The sequence below is a fragment of the Coloeus monedula genome (assembly GCF_965178545.1).
Source record: "Coloeus monedula genome assembly, chromosome: 1".
NCBI classification, from domain to species: Eukaryota; Metazoa; Chordata; class Aves; order Passeriformes; family Corvidae; genus Coloeus; species Coloeus monedula.
In genome coordinates this window covers 127,234,339-127,251,814 of record NC_138781.1, presented here as the reverse complement: position 1 = coordinate 127,251,814, position 17,476 = coordinate 127,234,339, and the positions used below count along the sequence as shown (strand labels likewise).

General features: G+C 39.5%; 1 protein-coding gene across 3 annotated transcripts in view; it reads left to right on the top strand.

Moving 5' to 3' along the window:
* STAU2 (staufen double-stranded RNA binding protein 2) overlaps nt 1–17,476 on the top strand; it is a 171,486-nt gene that overhangs the window by 45,392 nt on the left and 108,618 nt on the right. For all 3 annotated transcript variants that reach the window (XM_082294292.1, XM_082294291.1, XM_082294293.1), the window contains 2 exons: nt 7,997–8,156; nt 11,742–11,849. In XM_082294292.1, coding sequence (XP_082150418.1) covers nt 7,997–8,156; nt 11,742–11,849 — 268 coding nt within the window. The remainder of the gene's footprint in view (nt 1–7,996; nt 8,157–11,741; nt 11,850–17,476) is intronic.

Sequence of the window (17,476 nt, the reverse complement as noted above, 5' to 3'; positions counted from 1 at the left end):
TTCCAGTTTAGAAAGAGGCATGTTGTGGGGGACTGTGTCAAAGGTTCTACAGAGGTCCGGATAAATGACATCTGTAGCCTTTTCCTTTGTCACTCCATTGTAGAAAGCCACTAGGTTGGTCAGGCAGGACTTGCCCTTAGTAAAGCTTTCCTGGCTGTTCCAAATGACCTCCCTATCCTCCCTGTGCCTCAGCACAGCTTCCAGGAGGATCTGTTCCATGATCTTCCCAGGCGCAGAGGTGAGGCTGACAGACAAGTTGTTCCCAGGTCCTCCTTTCTACCCTTCTTTAGATAGGTACTATGTTTCCCTTTGCTAGTCTCCTGGGACTTCATCTGACTGCCATTACTTTTCAAATATCATGGAGAGTGGCTTGGCAACTAAATCCACTAATTCTCCTCAGGACTCTGTGTTGCAGCCCATCAGGTCCCAGAGACTTGTTTATATTCAGGTTCCTCAAGTGGTCATGAACCTGACCTTTACTTACAGTAGGAGGGGCTTTGGTGGTGTGGGAAGAGAGATTGCCATTGAAGACTGGCAAAACAGTTGTTCAGTACCTCAACCTTCTCCTCATCTGTTGTTATCAGCATTGTTTTTCAGCAGGGAACACGTTCTTTGACCTTCCTTTTCTGGTTAACATACTTGTAGATGCCCTTCTTGTTATTTTTTACATTCCCTGCCAGGTTCAGTTCCAGCTTCACCTTGGCTTTCCTCACCCCATCCCTACACAACTGTACTTCATCCCTATAGTCTTCCCAGGTTACCTGTCCTTGTTTCCATGCCTGTGCATGTGCTTCTTTCTCTTTAGTTTGACCAGCAGTTCCTTACCCAGCCATGCTGGTCTCTTGTTTTCCTTGACCAATTTCTTGCTCCTGGGAATTGTTAGCTCTTGTGCTCTGTGGAAGACTTCACTAAAGATCTGCCAGCTCTGTTCTGCTCTGTTGTCCCTGAGGGCAGTCTCCCAGGGGGACCCTATTGACTATCTCCTTGAAAAGCTGAAAGTTTGCTTTCCTAAGGTTCAGGAGCCTAATTTTACTCTTTATCTGACCCATATCCCTCAGAAATGGAGCTCCACCAAGGCATGATCACTGTAGCCCAGGTTGCCTCCAGTCTTATGTCCCTGATCAGCTTGCTTGCATTGGTGACCAGCAGATCCAGTATCACATCCTCTCTGGTAGACCTGTCTATTACCTGGCTCAGGAATCATAAAGTAGAATCATCAAGGTTGGAAGAAACCTTTAAGATCGTCAAGTACAACTATCAGTGCAGCACTACCACTGCGATACTAACACCACTAAAGCACAACATCCAGTGTCAGATCCATTTGTCTCTCAAGCAGCTACAGGGATGGTGACTCCACCACCTCCCTGGGCAACCTATTCCAATGCCTGACCAGCCTGATCATGAAAATTTTTTTTCAAATATCCAATCCGAATCTCCCCTGTCTCAGCTTAAAGCCATTACTTCCTCTCAAGACTAAACAAATCCAGCTCTCTTGGGCTGTTCCTCGTAAGACTCATTTTCTAGACCTTTCATGAGCCTAGTTGTGCTTCTCTGGATGTGCTCCAGCGCCTCAAAGTGAGGCACTATGAACTGAACACAGTACTTGGGGTATAGCCTCACCAATGCCGAGTGCAGGGGGGTTCCCTTGTCCTGCTGGCTACACTATTCTTGATGCAGGCCAAGATGCCATTGGCCTTCTTGGCCACCTGGACATACTGCTGGCTCGTATTCAGCCAGCTGTCAAACAGCACCCCCAAGGCCCTTTCTGCTGAACAGCTCCTTCCTTAGCCTGTACTGCTGCATTGGGTTGTTGTGACCCAAGTGCAGGACTCAGCACTTTGCCTTACTGAACCTCATGCAGTCGTCCTTAGCCCACTGATTGTCTGTCCAGGTCTCTCTGCAGAGCCTTCCTACCCTTGAGTAGATCAACACCTGCACCCAACTTAGTGTCACTGGCAAGTTTACTGCATTCAATTCCTACATCCAAATCATCAGTAAGGAGGTTAAACAGGACCAGACACAAAACTGAGCCTTGGGGAACACCACTAGCAACTGACTTCCAACAGGATTTAGCTCCATTCACCACAACTCTCTGGGCCCAGCCATTCAGCCAAGTTTTAACTAGCAAAGAGCCCACCCATCCAAGCTTGCAAGCAGCCAGTTTTTCTAGGAGGATGGTGGGGGAAATAGTGTCAAAGGCTTTACTGAAGTCCAGGTAGATGACATCCACAGCTTTTCTCTCATCTACTAAGTGAGTCACTTCGTCATAGAAAGAGATCAGGCTGGTCAAGCAGGGCTTTCCTTTTGTAAATCCATTTTGGCTGGGCTTGATCCTCTAGTTGTCCTGCATGTGCCATGCAATGGCACTCTGGATGATAACCTTGCCTGGAACCGAGGTTGATGGGCCTGTTGTTCCCCAGATCATCCTTCCGACCATTCTTGCAGATGGATGTTACATTTGCTAGTTTCTGGTCAGCTGGAACTTCATCAGTTTACCAGCACAGCTTTTAGATTATTGAGGGTGGTTTGGCAAGGTCTTTCACCAGTTCCCTCATAACTCTGGGGTAGATCCCGTCTGGGCCCATAGATTTGTGAGTGTTTAATTGGCATAGCAGGTCACTAACCATCTCTATGGGGGCTTCATTCAGCTCCCCATCACCAACTTCCAGCACTGGGACCTGGGTATTCTGAAGACAGCTGGTCTTGATAGTAAAGACTGAGACAAAGAAGACGTTAGGTATCTCTGCCTTTTCCTCATCCCCTGTCACTACTCTCTTCATTTAACAAATGATGAAGACCCTCCTTTTGCTGCCAATGTATTTATAGAAACTTTTTTTGTTGTCTTAAACTCTAGTGGCTAAATCAAGTTCTAGTTGGGCTTTGGCCCCTCTAATCTTCTTACTACATGACCTTGCTACATCCTTATAATTCTCCCAAGTTACCTGACCCTCCGCCTAGAGATGATAGCTTCTCTTTTTCACCCCAAGTTCTCTTTTTAACCAGGGTGGTTAAGAAGTTATCCTCCATGCATTCCAGGAATCTCCTGGATTGCCTACAGCTCACCCTGCTACTTTCCCAGCAGATGTCAGGGGGGTTGAAGTCCCCCAGCAGGACGAAAGCCTGCAAGTGCGATTCTTCCTGGAATTGGATCAACAAGGCTTCATCTCTAGGTTCCGCTTGATCAGGCAGCCTAGCCTGTAGTAGACACACTTCAAGAATAATGGGCTGTAGTTCTCAAAAGGAGTACTTGGAAGAGAGAGCCTCTTTGTTCCCAGGTGTTGTTGTGGATCTGCTGAAAGAACCAGAAGGTTCACTGTGTGAAGACAAAAGTGACTATACTGGATGTTTCCTTCTTCAAAACATAGAACTCACATCTGTAAGAAATGCACGTGGCTAATGGACTGCTTAGGAAAATAGGACATAGCCAGGGAACAGCTGCACTAAGCAACTTGCTCCCCTAGAGAAATTTCAAATGTAATGGAGAAAAAAGTTGTTCACAGCAAATGCTGTTTCCTACTCCCCTGAATGGTCTGTGGCTCTCTACCCCTCCACTCACAAAGCTCACAGCATTTTCCTGATTAAACAGTGCCAGCAGGGCTGCCAGCTTGATTGACTTCACATGGAAAAGGTCCAGATAGAAAATGACCCTTTCAGCACAGAGCTGGCATCTGCAGAATAGCTCATGTTTTAGTGGCATTTGTCGTGGCCACTAAAATATGGTCCCAGTTCCTCTTCACTTTGCATTATGAAATGGGAATATTTATATGGGAAATTGTTTCTTCCCATAACACTTGTGTAGGGGGGAAGTAATTGGGTTTATTTGGTTTTTTTTACTTCATTGACCATTAGAATTTAGAGAAAATCTTACTGACTTTTTAACATGAGGCTAAATCTAAGTAAACTTCCTGGTTTCTGTGAGCTGCATCTTGCACTTGCTTTTTTTCCCCTTCTAAGAAGAAAGTAACAATATTTATCAAAAACATTTATGCCATTGAGGAATCCAGAGAAATGCAGGAAATGCAGTATGAACACATAACGTATGTACTAATACTTTATTTGTCTTTGTGTGTGTGGATTTGATGGCCAAAAAGGAAGAGGCCCCAAGGGCTCCTTAGTATGCAATTAATATTTTGGCTGGAAAAGCAGCAGATTGTTTCAGTATGCTTACATGTTATGACATCATATTCCAGTAAAATTATAATGAACAGAATTTTTGTTTGTCTCTGTGGCAAACCAAAATGAGTTTTCTAATTGTCAACAGACCTTGGTGATTTATTTAATTATAGTGGCGCCCACTCACACCAACTTAGTTAAAGTCTGTCAGCATTTCTGTTATGAACCCCTGTTTTTAGGGGTTTATAACTAGTTGTAAATATTTACTCATTGCTGAAACTTGACATTCAAGGTCACAGTCACAGAGCAAATACCCTTTTTCAGGTTGACTGTTCTAGTGGTATTAGCTAAAAAGTAGATTTCTGCTGCTGTGAACTTAGAGGGAATAAAGGGAACCTGCTTTCCAGACCTCCTATTTGAAGGATCTTTTTAAGAATCTTAAATGTCCAGAAGAGCCAGATGAAAATGAGCTGGTTTTTATAGGTTATATGTGACTTATTGTGTATTATCTGTTATCATGCTTCGTTTTCTTCCAATTGAATGTATCATTTCACGTGCCCTTTTGTTGTCTTCTAGTCTTACTTAGTCATTTGGCTGTGTTGGTCAGCTTGTGTTCTGAGGAGTGTGCCAGTATCACCTGAAAATCTCTTTCACGTAAGAATTTTCTCCAGGGAAAATCCTAACATTTGTAGCTGCCGTGTAGGATGCAGGGAGATGCATATTTTTAAAATGAAGAAAATTTAAAAACTTTCAGAGACCTAAGGAGTCCATATGTGAGGCGTTACTGTTTGAAATCCTGCCTGTTTCAGTTGTGTGGCTGAACAGAGTGAAAGAGGACTGAGGAGTGTAGAGCTGACATGCAGATGTACTTGAGATGGAAAATACTGTGCTGATATGTTATTGCATAATAATAATAATAATAGCAAATTCTGTATGAATATTCCGAAGATTGCTAATGCTTTCAGCCCCTTCTAATAACTCATATATAGTATACTGGGAAGGTTTGTTAATGGCCAGTGGCAGATACATCATTTTACCTTTCCATGGGCTTGTTCCTTACATGAGTGTACATTTTCAGGATGCAGAATCATTCATTATTAAAACTCAGTTTAATTGTCACACTGTACTTTCAGACTGTAATACTATGATTGCTTTTGAGACTTTTGTTAATACAGTCTCTGTCCTCACCACTGAAAAGAGGAGGATGTTGTTTCCTTTGACATGCTTCTCGTTGTAGAGAAGCCAATATCCTCACAGATTTAGTTCCTTTTCTGAGGATTTCAGGTGTTCCTTTGCACTTTCCTGGCAATGCTCATATTATCAGTGCTCTGTTACAACTCTGCTTGAGGACAAGGAGAGCAAGAAAAATTTAATCAAAACCATGTAAAAGCCTAATCATTCTGGCAATGCCAAAGAGCTGCATGAGGCTCTAGAGCCACAGGCTGAATATCATTTTTCCTTATTATCACATAAATAGCTCCCTAAACACTCTTTAAAAGAAAAAGGTGGGGAGGGGAGAGGGAAAAAGAGAAGGCCTGTTGTGGGATTTGAGTTTATAAAGTGGATTAAGTTCATGTGCTTTCCTCCTTTGCATGCAGTGGAGAGAAGGGTAGGTCTAGGAACTCAACAGGAAACAGGAACTTCTGATGGATATTGTATTTTCCCTCAATTTAGGTAGTTGCTAACAGCACTACCACATTTCTTTCTATTTAAAGAGGATTGTGAAGTAATGAGGTGGGACATGCTATCAAGGTGCCTACTGCTTTTGCATGACACAGTTTGTCTTGTGCTAAGCAGCAGCCAACACATGCAGCCATTTCCAGTTCTACGTCTTCTGGAATGGTGGAAAGATTCCTGGGAACTCTTTGAGGAACTGGAGGGTACCTGTTGCTGTGGGGAAAAGATAACTACAGGAGGCTGTGGCTTCTAGCAAGCTCTAGCAGCTGCCAGTAAGCTCTGTCAACTACTCCTGGTCAAAAGCTGCACTGAGCTTTCCTTCCAGTCATCTCCTTATTAGAGAGGGTCAAGCACCTCCTCAGCAGGTAAAAGCACATGTAAGTGTAGGGCCTAGAGCACTGCTCCTAGAGACAATGCAGATTGCACAGCAGTGGATGCAGAAGGGAGTCAGAAACTCTGCTGAGGATGGGGTGTGTGCTCAGCAGTGCTGGTGATGCACCACCTGGCACAGTTCCTAGCACCATCTGGAGCAGCTCTCCTGGTGCATCAGAGACCTTGAGTCAGAGCTGGCTCCAGAGCTCTAGCTAGGCTGTAGAGATAGTGGTCTTGTCTGCAGGAGGTGTGCACTGTCAGAGGATTTGTGTTACCGAGTAAAGAAGATGCAGGAAGATGTCAGCAAACTGTGCTGACATCACTAAAACAAATGAGGAAGAGATCAATTGGATTGTCTCTAAGATCCTGCAAGTACAAGAGCATGAATTCTCAGCCATACCAAAGCAGGAGCAGGGAGAGTCCGTGCTGATTGGGCTGGTAAGCTAGGAGGGAGTCCTGTGATGGCAAAGACTGGAAGCTGGTCATTTTTGGCATTGGGAGGAATACTTCTGTTCCATCTGCAAATCTGCAACAATTTCAGTGCTAAGTGTTTGAATTCCATTAGGCATTTAGGAACTTTCTAATAGTTTTCCAGAAAGTGTGGTCCAACACTATAACAGGTAGTCCAGAGATGTTGTGGTATCTTCGTCCTGGGAGACCTCCATGATACCTTGGACAATGCCTGGACAAGACAATGTAACTTCAGATCTTGACCATATTCTGTGTGCTGCATTGGACCAGATAACCTCCAGAAGCCTTTCCAGCAGGAGTTATTATATAATTTAATGAAAATGTTACATAAGCAAAAGCATTTCCAGGTCTTAATAATTCTCTGTAAGTGTGTTAAACTGTGAACAAGAGGGCAAAGTAAATACCCGCTTTTTGCTTGTCATAAAGGCAACTTAGCTCACTCCTCCAAGGCCCTATAGCCAGAGGCATGTTGGAGCCAGTGTTATGTTTGGCTCATTCCATATAAATTTATTTTTAGAATTAGGCACAAAGTTCAGGGACACTGAGGCCAGAGTACTTATTCACACTTGTTTGGGTTTGAAGTGTGCTGCTCTCTGGTAACTTTTTATTTTGTTTTACAGTTGAAACAACTGGGTTACAATTATTAATGAAAATTCAGAATGTCTTCATACAAAAAAGTCACCATCCATGTTCACAGATAAAAGTGGAGAGAGCACACTTTAAAAAAGATCCTTTAAGAGGAATAAGGAAAATGTAGTACTCTGTTTGAATGAATCTAGTACTTTGAGTAAATCTAGTTCTGTTGTCATGGACCTTGTTTTTGCCCATGCTTTTGGAATCCTGGAATCCTGGGCTTTTTTACATTGCTATAAAATATGAACAAAAGAAGTAAGGATCCATTTCTGCTAAGTATACTCTCTGTCATCTGGCTTTTGTTGAGCCTTAGAGCTGAACTATGATGACAGGTTTCACATGAGTAACCTCACAATCCTTCTTCCTCTGTACCACTTGTCTGTGGGACAGTTGTGTCCCAGGCAGGGCTTCCACTGGAGTTTTTGGTTCTCCTTAGGTTTCATTTCCTCAAGACTCAAACCAAGAAGAGAGAAGAGCTGGGCTGTTGGACTGATAAATAGTAGAGCTCCTTGCAGAGGACAAATGTAGGTGAAGAGCTGGTTTGCACATAGGAGCTGCTGTCAGAGTTACCAACTGCCTTGCTGAGGAACAGCACATGCATTTGAGTGCTGGGTCTTATTCTGGTAGAAAAGATAATGTTTTATTCCCAAGTACTACTCTATTTTACATTAAATGGATGGGTAAAATTCCTAACTTGTATTGTTGTTTTCTTTTCATTACTTCCTTCAAGGTATCACTGCCCAGTGCCTAAAATTTTCTATGTCCAGTTAACTGTTGGAAACAGTGAGTTTTTTGGTGAAGGAAAGACTCGACAAGCTGCTAGACATAATGCTGCAATGAAGGCCCTTCAAGCTCTTCAGAATGAGCCTATTCCAGAAAAATTACCTCAGGTTTGTGCTTCAGGAAACTTTTTTTTAAATAACTTGCTTTCTCTCTGCTATGTCTTTAAGTGGTATATATTGCTGCTTAAAAATTAAAATGTTGTGTCATATTTTAAAAAATATTGAACAGAAAAATTATTCTCAGAATAGTCTTTCTAAATTGAAAGGAAAAATATAGTAACATTTCCTAGTCAAAGAAACCAAGTACTTGCAAGACCTCTGGGAGCAGTTGAAGACCACTTGGGATTCTGTAGGTTCTCAATAGCAGATGTGTGTTGATAGGAGACTAATTGAATTCTCAGTCAAGTAAAACTCTGTGGCTTGGTTATGCTGAGGTTAAGGGGCACTGGTTGCAGGTTAGTCATGAGAAACATCTCTTTCACTTCATGGGTTAGAGCTATAGGTGCCTGGAGAAGGCTGAAGGTATCACTTTGCTGAGATCATGATGGAAGGAGTATAAAGTGTTGCACTGTGTGGACCTGACTGTAGCTCTCCAGAGAACTGGAGGCTGGTTGAAATAGAGTTTAAGGGCTTCATGGTGCCACGGTTCAGGCTCCTTCCTGCTGCAAGCCATGGGAAGTGCACACTGGGCTGCTGGCACACCCTGGTGGGATGTGCTCTCACCGTGGGACACGGTCCATCTTAGTAAAACTGTTATTTCCTTCAGCAAAACTGACCAGCTTGGTTATCTATGGAAGACGATTGATTCATCACTCCTCAAACATGGGGCGTGGATCAGAGCCAATACACATCATATTCTGGCTGGCCTCAATTACATTGTGAGGTTGAGCTTCTTTCATCCCCAGTCACTGACACTGTGCTCCTGGGGAGCAAGGACAGACCTGCTGGTACCCATCTAGTAATCCCAGTAGTAACTCAGTGAACTTGACTGGAATGGGATCCATGGAATATAGCACAGTAGTTACTTACATAGGTCTATCTTTTGGCCTTCGTGGTCATCCTTAATGCAGCCTTCTGCATATTCTTCTTCCATTTCAAGCTATCCTTTTTTCCTTTTATTAGAAAAAACTTAGTTAAGGATAAAATCTTTTATCCATGTTAAACCACTGAAAAGGAGTATTGCCATCTTAATACTTGATTGCACAAATGTGTCGAGGAGCATAAGGTGAGAAGAAGCAAGAAGCAATCAGCCAACAGGGCAGGGCTGCTGGTGAATGTGAACCTGCTTTCACAAAAGAGCTATTGTGTGTCTGCCAAAGCACCTCTGCTGTCTTGTAGATGTGAGGCTAAGAAAGGCCCTACAATTAAAGTGTCAGTTGTGGGAATGAGGATCAAATTTAAATCCAGAGTGCCTGAGACACTCCTGAACATATTTTATCTTCCTTAGGGAAGTCAAATGACTAAGGCTTGAAACTTTATTGCTCAGTACTAAGGTCTAAGCCTTGATTCTCCCTTTTCTTCACTCACAGTTAGGTTCTCTACTATGTTGGGTGGAAAAATATGCAGGGAGTTAAATTGTAAGAGCAGAAGGGATAATGAGGGGTCTTCTGGATGGATGTGTTTGTATTAATCATGAAATTTTAAACTGTAATTTCTAATTTAGACTATACAAATCTGGTTAAACTAGAGTATAGCAGAAAACCTAAACATTCTTGACTTGAAGGCTTGCTGACAGTCCAGTGGGCACTATATTATGTAAATTATGCCAGTGTTTAATTATTCTCCATTTCAAAGATAACTTGTGAGGTATTTCTTTTAGAATTCACTTAGCTTCATTTTCTATTTAGTTGGTATTTTCTTATCTTTGCTAAATGTAACCAACAGATATCAAAAATCTCTCCCACATATACATTTAAAGATTATTTTTAAGTATTTTTGAATCTTTTTATAGAACTGATTTTCATAGTGTCTCAGTGCAAAGGTTTTTTTTCTAATCAGTAGTTCATTCTTGTGGCTTTTTTTTTGGTCAGCTTTGTAGATTATCAGTGTCCTTTGTAAACCACAAACTTAATTGAATACAATACCAAGTAATATTCTCACTAAGGTTTTTCACAAAAGAGTAGTACCCCATTCTTTATATCCCCATTTCTTTTTTACTTTTAAATATTATCCTTTTAACTCTGCTAATCTTTCTCAGTGAACCTAAGCAATGCTTTGCCTGTCCTGTAAGTAATGACCTGCATTCTTGATTTCAGTGGTACATTTCATTATATGAAATGAGCTAGAGGTCCTACATAATTTCATTGTAACTACCCTTGTTATTGTTTTTCACAGCACTCTTTTTTTTTTTTTTTTTTCCTTTTTCTGGAGGTTCTATAAACTTTGTAACTTTTTTTTTTTTTTGTATTTAGCTCCAGATCAATATCAGGCACATAAATGGCTTTTTTTAAACTCAAAATTTTGCAACAATTTCAGGAGACAAAAAGTGTTCCATGTCTGGATGCTGTAGCTGAGTGCTGGATTTTTGGCCCTGTGTTGTCTTAAAGATTAATATATTAGGAGTTGAAAAATGGTAGATAAAAGATTGATCAATTTCATTTTAATGTGAAGAACCTCTGCTTTTTAAATGTTGTTTTATAACTGTGGTATCTGAATTTTGTAGCTATGCTGGTGGCTGAAGATTTAGATCAGACTTTGTTATGTAAGATGGGAGCTCTGCAGGAATCCACCTAATTCAGCCCAAGTGTCTTTGATGTTTACCTCCACTAATAAAAAATTAGGAGCCTGGCCAAAGTTACATGGTTGTTGAGAGATCCCAGTTTGAAGTATTTCAGAGCTTTGCAGTTTGAAAGTAAGTAGATGGAAGTGAAGCCTCTGAGAATTAAGGAAATGTGGCCTGGGGTACAAACACCAAAGGCAGTGGTAGCAAAAGGCGATAACTCTGACTGCTCCCTGTGCTGATGGTTGTCTGAGAGAATTCAGATTTACCTGAAGAGTAAAGCAAAGCTGAATTTTAGGCAGAATAATGTTTCATGTGCCTTTTGTTTTTTTATCTCTTTGCCTCTCTGTTTGTTATGTTCCTATGGATAAATAAATACTGTTCTGTGTGGAGCAAGCTGTTCTCTGTCACTACCTTTTCACACTGGTCATAACTCCCAGAGGGAAGTTGATGGAGGGGCCGTTAACCAGCTGGACCTGCTGAGGACACCTGTAACCTGGTGACCCAGTCAAAGTGTGGGGGTGATTGACTGAATTTCTTCTGAGAGGAGTACAATCTTCTGTACTTTCCAAGAAGTACAGATTTCTTCCTTGCTAAGAAGGGGTACCCACAGAGAGACTGAGAAACAGGTCAAAGGATCTGTTTGATCCTCATGTTTGACACAACAAGTGTGTACTCAGACAATTGTTATCCATGTCATTAATAAGACTAACATCTATAGACATTATTTTGCCATCTATAATTAATTTATGAATTACTCTATGTGTTCCTTTTTTATGAAGCATAAGTGCAATATATATATGGCTTCAGTCAGCAGGTGTCTGACAATGGGCTGCTGAGATGGATGTACAAATGCTGATTTACAGCCTGACAGGAGAATTCAAAAGTCTTTGAGAAACTGGGGGGAAAAAAGAATATTATATTGTGTTGATCTTCTAAGAAATGTTGTATGATTATGTATGCCTTATTTTCAGAATGGAGAAACAGGAAAAGAATCAGAAGAAGACAAAGATGCAAACAAATCTGAGATCAGCGTAGTGTTTGAAATTGCTTTGAAGCGCAATATACCTGTCAGTTTTGAGGTATGTGTTACATTTTTTTCTGTGTTACATATTTACCTTGCTAATAAAGTATTTAAAAAAAAGTACCACTAAAACTCAACACAGTTAATATTCATATAAGATAAATATGACTTCAATATTCATGGAAATTATAAAAAAAAATCGTCAGTGTATCAGAGTCTAAGACAGTGACTTTTTATTGTTAAAGCAGATGCTCTTTCAGAAATTTTTAGAGATCTAATATTTGGTTGCAAACAGTTGGGTGGCAGAAAGACAGTTGAACCATCTTCTGTATAGGGCTGTGGAGTTAGAATCCATAGCCACACTCAATCTGATTTGAAATAATCTTCAAAAGAGTTAGCCAAAGTCTTTGCTTTAACTGTAGGCATCCATATGCTAGAAAAGTTCCCATTGAAACATTTTGCCTCCAGTGTGCTGTTTTCAGAAAGTCATGAGTATCTTCCACTCTGATTTTGTTTCGCTTATCTATTTCTACTTAAGCTTTCATGAGTTTTTTCGTTTGTTTCATATGATTTTATCTATGAACCCACTTTTGATACCTTTGTTTACCTGAAGTAATAAAGAGCATTTGGAATAGCTCCAATGCTATCAGTGAAGTAACTATGGGAGAATGAGTGATACTAACAGGAATTTTTTTCTGATGAGAAAGTTCTTACAAAACCTTGTTGTAACAATCGAATGTTGTTGTGGTAGGAAGCACCAGATTTTCAAGCTGGTTTGTTTTTTCTTCTTTTTTTTTTTTTCTTATGCAGAAAATTCTAATGTAAGTGGCCTTCTATTATTTTATTTTTCTGCATTTTGTTTTACATTGAAACTGAGTCTGCATGAAAGACATGGATAGTGCTTATACTGGTGATGGTTTTTTCTCCAGTGCTTTTTCCTTTTAAAGTATAGGCATGTATTTGCATGTGAAAAGAATCAAAATCCCTAAGATGTGGCATGCCTTACAGTGTGCTGTATGCAGTTTACTGACATGTTTGGCCCATGTCCCTGAATTGGCCAATGCCAAATCAACTGTTTTGACCTTCTTAGAAATCTGAGAAATCTCTCAGAAGGTAGGTAAGAAAGACAAAGAACACTGTTTATGACTAAGGGATTCCTCGGTATAACAAAGGCATATATGCTTCATATATATGGTCTATGTGATATGGACTAGTTAGAATGTTAAGAGAATGTAAAATCTAGAGGATAAAACTGGGGTGTCTGGGAGTGTTGGTGTATCAGTTTGTCACTACATGCCTATGACCTAACTCTTAGCTAAGATCAGACATAGTGGAAACACATGCTTGTGTTTCAAAAAGGAAGCTCATAATTAACGTTTCAGTTTTCAAATATTGTTTTCTACCTTAAAAATTTAAAAATATTTTTAATAGTTCCATACAAATCAATGCACTAAAATGTAAGGAGATGTACAGTCACTGGTCACAGAGGAGCTTGGAAGTTGTGAAGAAAAGAGGGATAGTACTTTGAATGTCTTCTTCAGTCCTGTTTGAGCTTCTTTAAGGCAGAGCATTTGGTAAGGAGAGTGTGAAGGCAGAGATACTTTATACAGGAAAACTCTAATATGTCACTTGCCAAAGGATGCTAGCAACACTGAAAAAAGACAGTTTCTTGCTCTCCTGACAGCTTTTGTGTTATTTCCTGCCTTTAAATCTAAGTATAGGTGACATTCTCAAATAGAGTCTTGACTGAACTTGGTTCTGGCTTACTTTTCAATAAAACTGCTAAGCAATTATGGATAATCCCCAGGATGTGATGTTTCTAATAGGATTTTATTTACTAATGGTCTTGTGTTATTCCAGGCAGGCATCAAAGCTTTTTCTAGCTTTTATTTTGTGTGTGGTAGCTATAAAATGATCTGCCTTTTCTTCATCTGACAAAGCTTTAGCCAATGTTCCAACAGTGCTGGGTTATGCAACAAAGTAATGATCATAAATATATGTAGAGTTCTATGTAAACATGTCCTCAGAATTGCACGAGGGGTGAACAGTCCTGTTTTGTGTAATGTGGCTAGTTTTTAATTGTCTAGGAACTTTAGTATGAGTTTTAAGAACTTTCTATCTATTAAGTTGTTAAATAAAAACATTCAGTTCCAACAAAGAACAAGCTTTATTCTGTACTTGTCACTGGTGCGTTCTTAGCTAGCCTTGATTCATCAACATATAAGTCAAAACACAACTGCTCTAAAGCATTTGTGGGGTACCCAATGAACAGCTTTTAAGGAGGAATACAAAAGTGATTGCTGTCAGAATTGTTGGAGTACCTGTAGAATGGTCATTTCACTTCTTATTCCTGCCTTGACAATAGGCTAAAATCTTGCTTTTTTCATTTTTTTTTCAATATATATGTTTTTTATTCCTTATTTGTCAGTAAGGAATAGATGAGCCTGGAAGACAAAACTGAAGTCAACAGCTTCAGATATTAGAACACATTGGGGTGTTTCAGGTTGTCATTTTATTTTCAATATGTTTCTTTGGATTGCAGTGTTATTTCTTAGAATAGCAAATGTAATAACATGATTTTTTCATTCTCAGTATCAGAAGTGAAGGCATAGAGTGCCTGAACAGATGGATTTTCTGCCCCTCCATCCCTGTCCAGTGTTCTGCTGGAAAGTGGTCTCATGTCCCAGTCTTATCACAGTAAGACAGAGATTCTGCATTTTGAACCAGGGACAAACCAAGTTGCTGACTCTGGGAGAGTAGTTCTCAGCAGGAAGTTTCACACCTATCTGGCTTCTGCTGTCCTGGGGATTAAGGCTTTGGATGATTGACTACTGAGTAGCTCTCAGCAGGGTTTTGCAGAATGGTCACTCTTTGCGCTGCAGTTCTATACTTCGACATTCAGACTCTTCCTTTTTTTTTTTTTTTTAACTGGGAATATCTGGTGTATCTGCCTGCACAAACTCCTGGAAATAAATTGATATTTTAAAAATCTTATAAATAATTGTGTATTCATAGATGTAGGTGACATGGATTTTTTGATCTGATTTTTGTCTCCTCTAGGAGACAAAAACCCCTTTTTTTGGTTTTTTTTTTTTAATGTCCATTTAATCTTGTCATAATCTTTTGAATTTTCTACCTGGCATCTCATTAATAATTAAAGCAGTGTTACTCTTTCACTGTAATCATACTGCTGTTTTTCATTTGTCAGCATGATTCATTAAGTTGAGCCAAATTCATTTTTGATGTAACTTGACCTTAGATGTGTCTTGGCCCCATGTGTTTTCTCTTGCTGTAATTATTCTTAAAATCCATGGAACAGAAAAAGAAAAGTGTACTGAACTGTCACCCGTAATCAAATTCTCAGCTTTAAATTAGCCATGATTAGGTCCACAGGTCCTATCTTTCAACTGAGGAAATAGTTTAATATCCTAATGTGTATAGTGTTCTTAGATAGCAAAGGTTGAATTTCTTTTCAGTGTTTTCTGTCCCAAGGCTCATAGCACAACTGTTTGAAATCATATGGAGTAAAAAGATCTAACATCTGGGGTTAACCAAAAATGTTGTTAGGTAAATATTTTTTTGCTTAATTACCAAATTTGGATGTTTAGCTTGAGCCAGATCCCATCTGAATCCTATGGGGTTCATTTCATTGACAACACAGACTTTCTTCCATTTACACACTAACAAAGATACAGTTTTTAATGTTTTCCAGTCACTTATTTACCTTGTGTCACATACTTAAAATTTAAAAGATGAAAATCACACCAGAGTGCATTAGTTTTATATTAAGAAATATGTTTTTGTGTATATGAAAATATAACCTGGTTTGGTATTAACATTCTTTCTCTCATATATATATATATATATATATATATTTGTGTGCATTTATATAAATATGAGAAAACTAATATCTTAGGAACTCAGCAATTATATTTCTTAACCAAGTTATTTTGTCCTTTTTCATCTGGTCAGCGTAGACATTTTTGTATATATTATTAATATGTTATATTCCATGTAAAGACAAACACCTATATAATAGTATTAGTAAAACCACAGAAAGATTAAGGATCTTAGTAAGGTTAATTTAGCTATGTTTTACAGCAAGCACGTTGTAATACTTGGATAGCAAAGTACAGGGATGGTTTGAGATACTGTAAAATAGAATGGGAAACGCTGCAGTGCAATGAAGGTGTTCAGCACGGATACGAAGCCCGACTGTGTGTGAGAGCAGGAGATCCTGGCCCTGGGCTCATCCCAGCTCTGGTGCAGGCAGTGAAGCATCCTAGGGCTCAGCATGGGTCAGTGCATTGAAAGCACTGCTGCCTTCTCATCTGGTCAAGCATTAGTGGGCAACTTCCAAGTGAGGCAATGTTGAAAACACTTCTGAAATGAATACCTGGAATCTTAAAGAGGGGGAACACTCCTGGACTACAACAGAAAAATCCCATGCTGGCATAGATGTCATCTTATTCTGGGAAAATGGAACAAAGTTGTCTGTTAATTTTAATTTTGTGTCTTTTTATTGATATATGCTGTGGTAATTTGCTGGGTGAAGTTGCCACAAAAGAGAACTTAAAAAAGAAATACAAGCCTAAGGAGACCTCATTACAGTACAACAGCAAAACTAAATAATGCAAGGGACATGACCTTGATAAAAAGAACTTTAATACAAAACATGTTGTAATAATATTAAGATTGAACATTTGAGCATGTTAAAACTATAGTTATTATACCAAGAAGGCCCTTGTACCTTTACCTCAGTTCCCTTGCACTCAGACATTACTCTTCTTCAACAAATGGTTTGATATAATTCCATCAAATGAAAAAAATTGGTATTTATATTGATTTTGAAGATATTATAAAGAGATGCCTGTCAGATGCTCTAATGTCTCCTTATACATATTATATACAACAAAGATTAAATTAGGTAGTTGCTTCCGCCCATCAAACAAAATAACTGACCCTTTTCCCAGAGGAGGTCTCTTAATTCCTGATAGACATTGTCCAGACCAGTAAATGGTGCATACATGAAGAGATGGCTGTCTTAGCACTTGCAGTGCTGTGATTTGTGGGTGAATGCATCCTAGCACCAGCCTTCTAAAAGGAGATGTATGTATGTGTATGTGTGTGTGTGTGTGTGTGTGTAAAAAGGAAGACAGAAAAAGAGCTAAAGGAAGGTACAGCATCCAGAACTTAATTTCTTTCCATATTATTTTAACTTGTTGTAGTGGAGAAGTACTTCAAATGGGTTTTCTTATTGTCATGCTAAATATGTTTGGAAAGGAATGAATAAATGAATTTTTTTTCAGAAATGATTGGCTTCTGTGTGAGTTATGGTGGCTCCTCTGGTAATTCTTTTCAGTACTGTTGGGAGGGACAGCTGAGAGTCACGGAGGCAAGAATGTGTCAGCCTTTCAAACGTATAGGATATTGCCCTGAGCTGTGTACTCTGTCAAGGCAAGAGTTGAGAGCAGGCATACTGCCTGCACCTATTGAGACTGAAGTTTGGGGCAATGAACATCCAATGGTTTAATGATAATAGAAAAAATATTGCAAAGAGGTTGAGGTAATGCCAAATAAATACAGTTTTGAATATGTTTGTATAAAGAAATAGTCAAAGCCTGGTAGACCTTCATGGTTTTAATTTCTTTGGTATGTGAAGCACCTTGCAGAGAAAAAATCCAT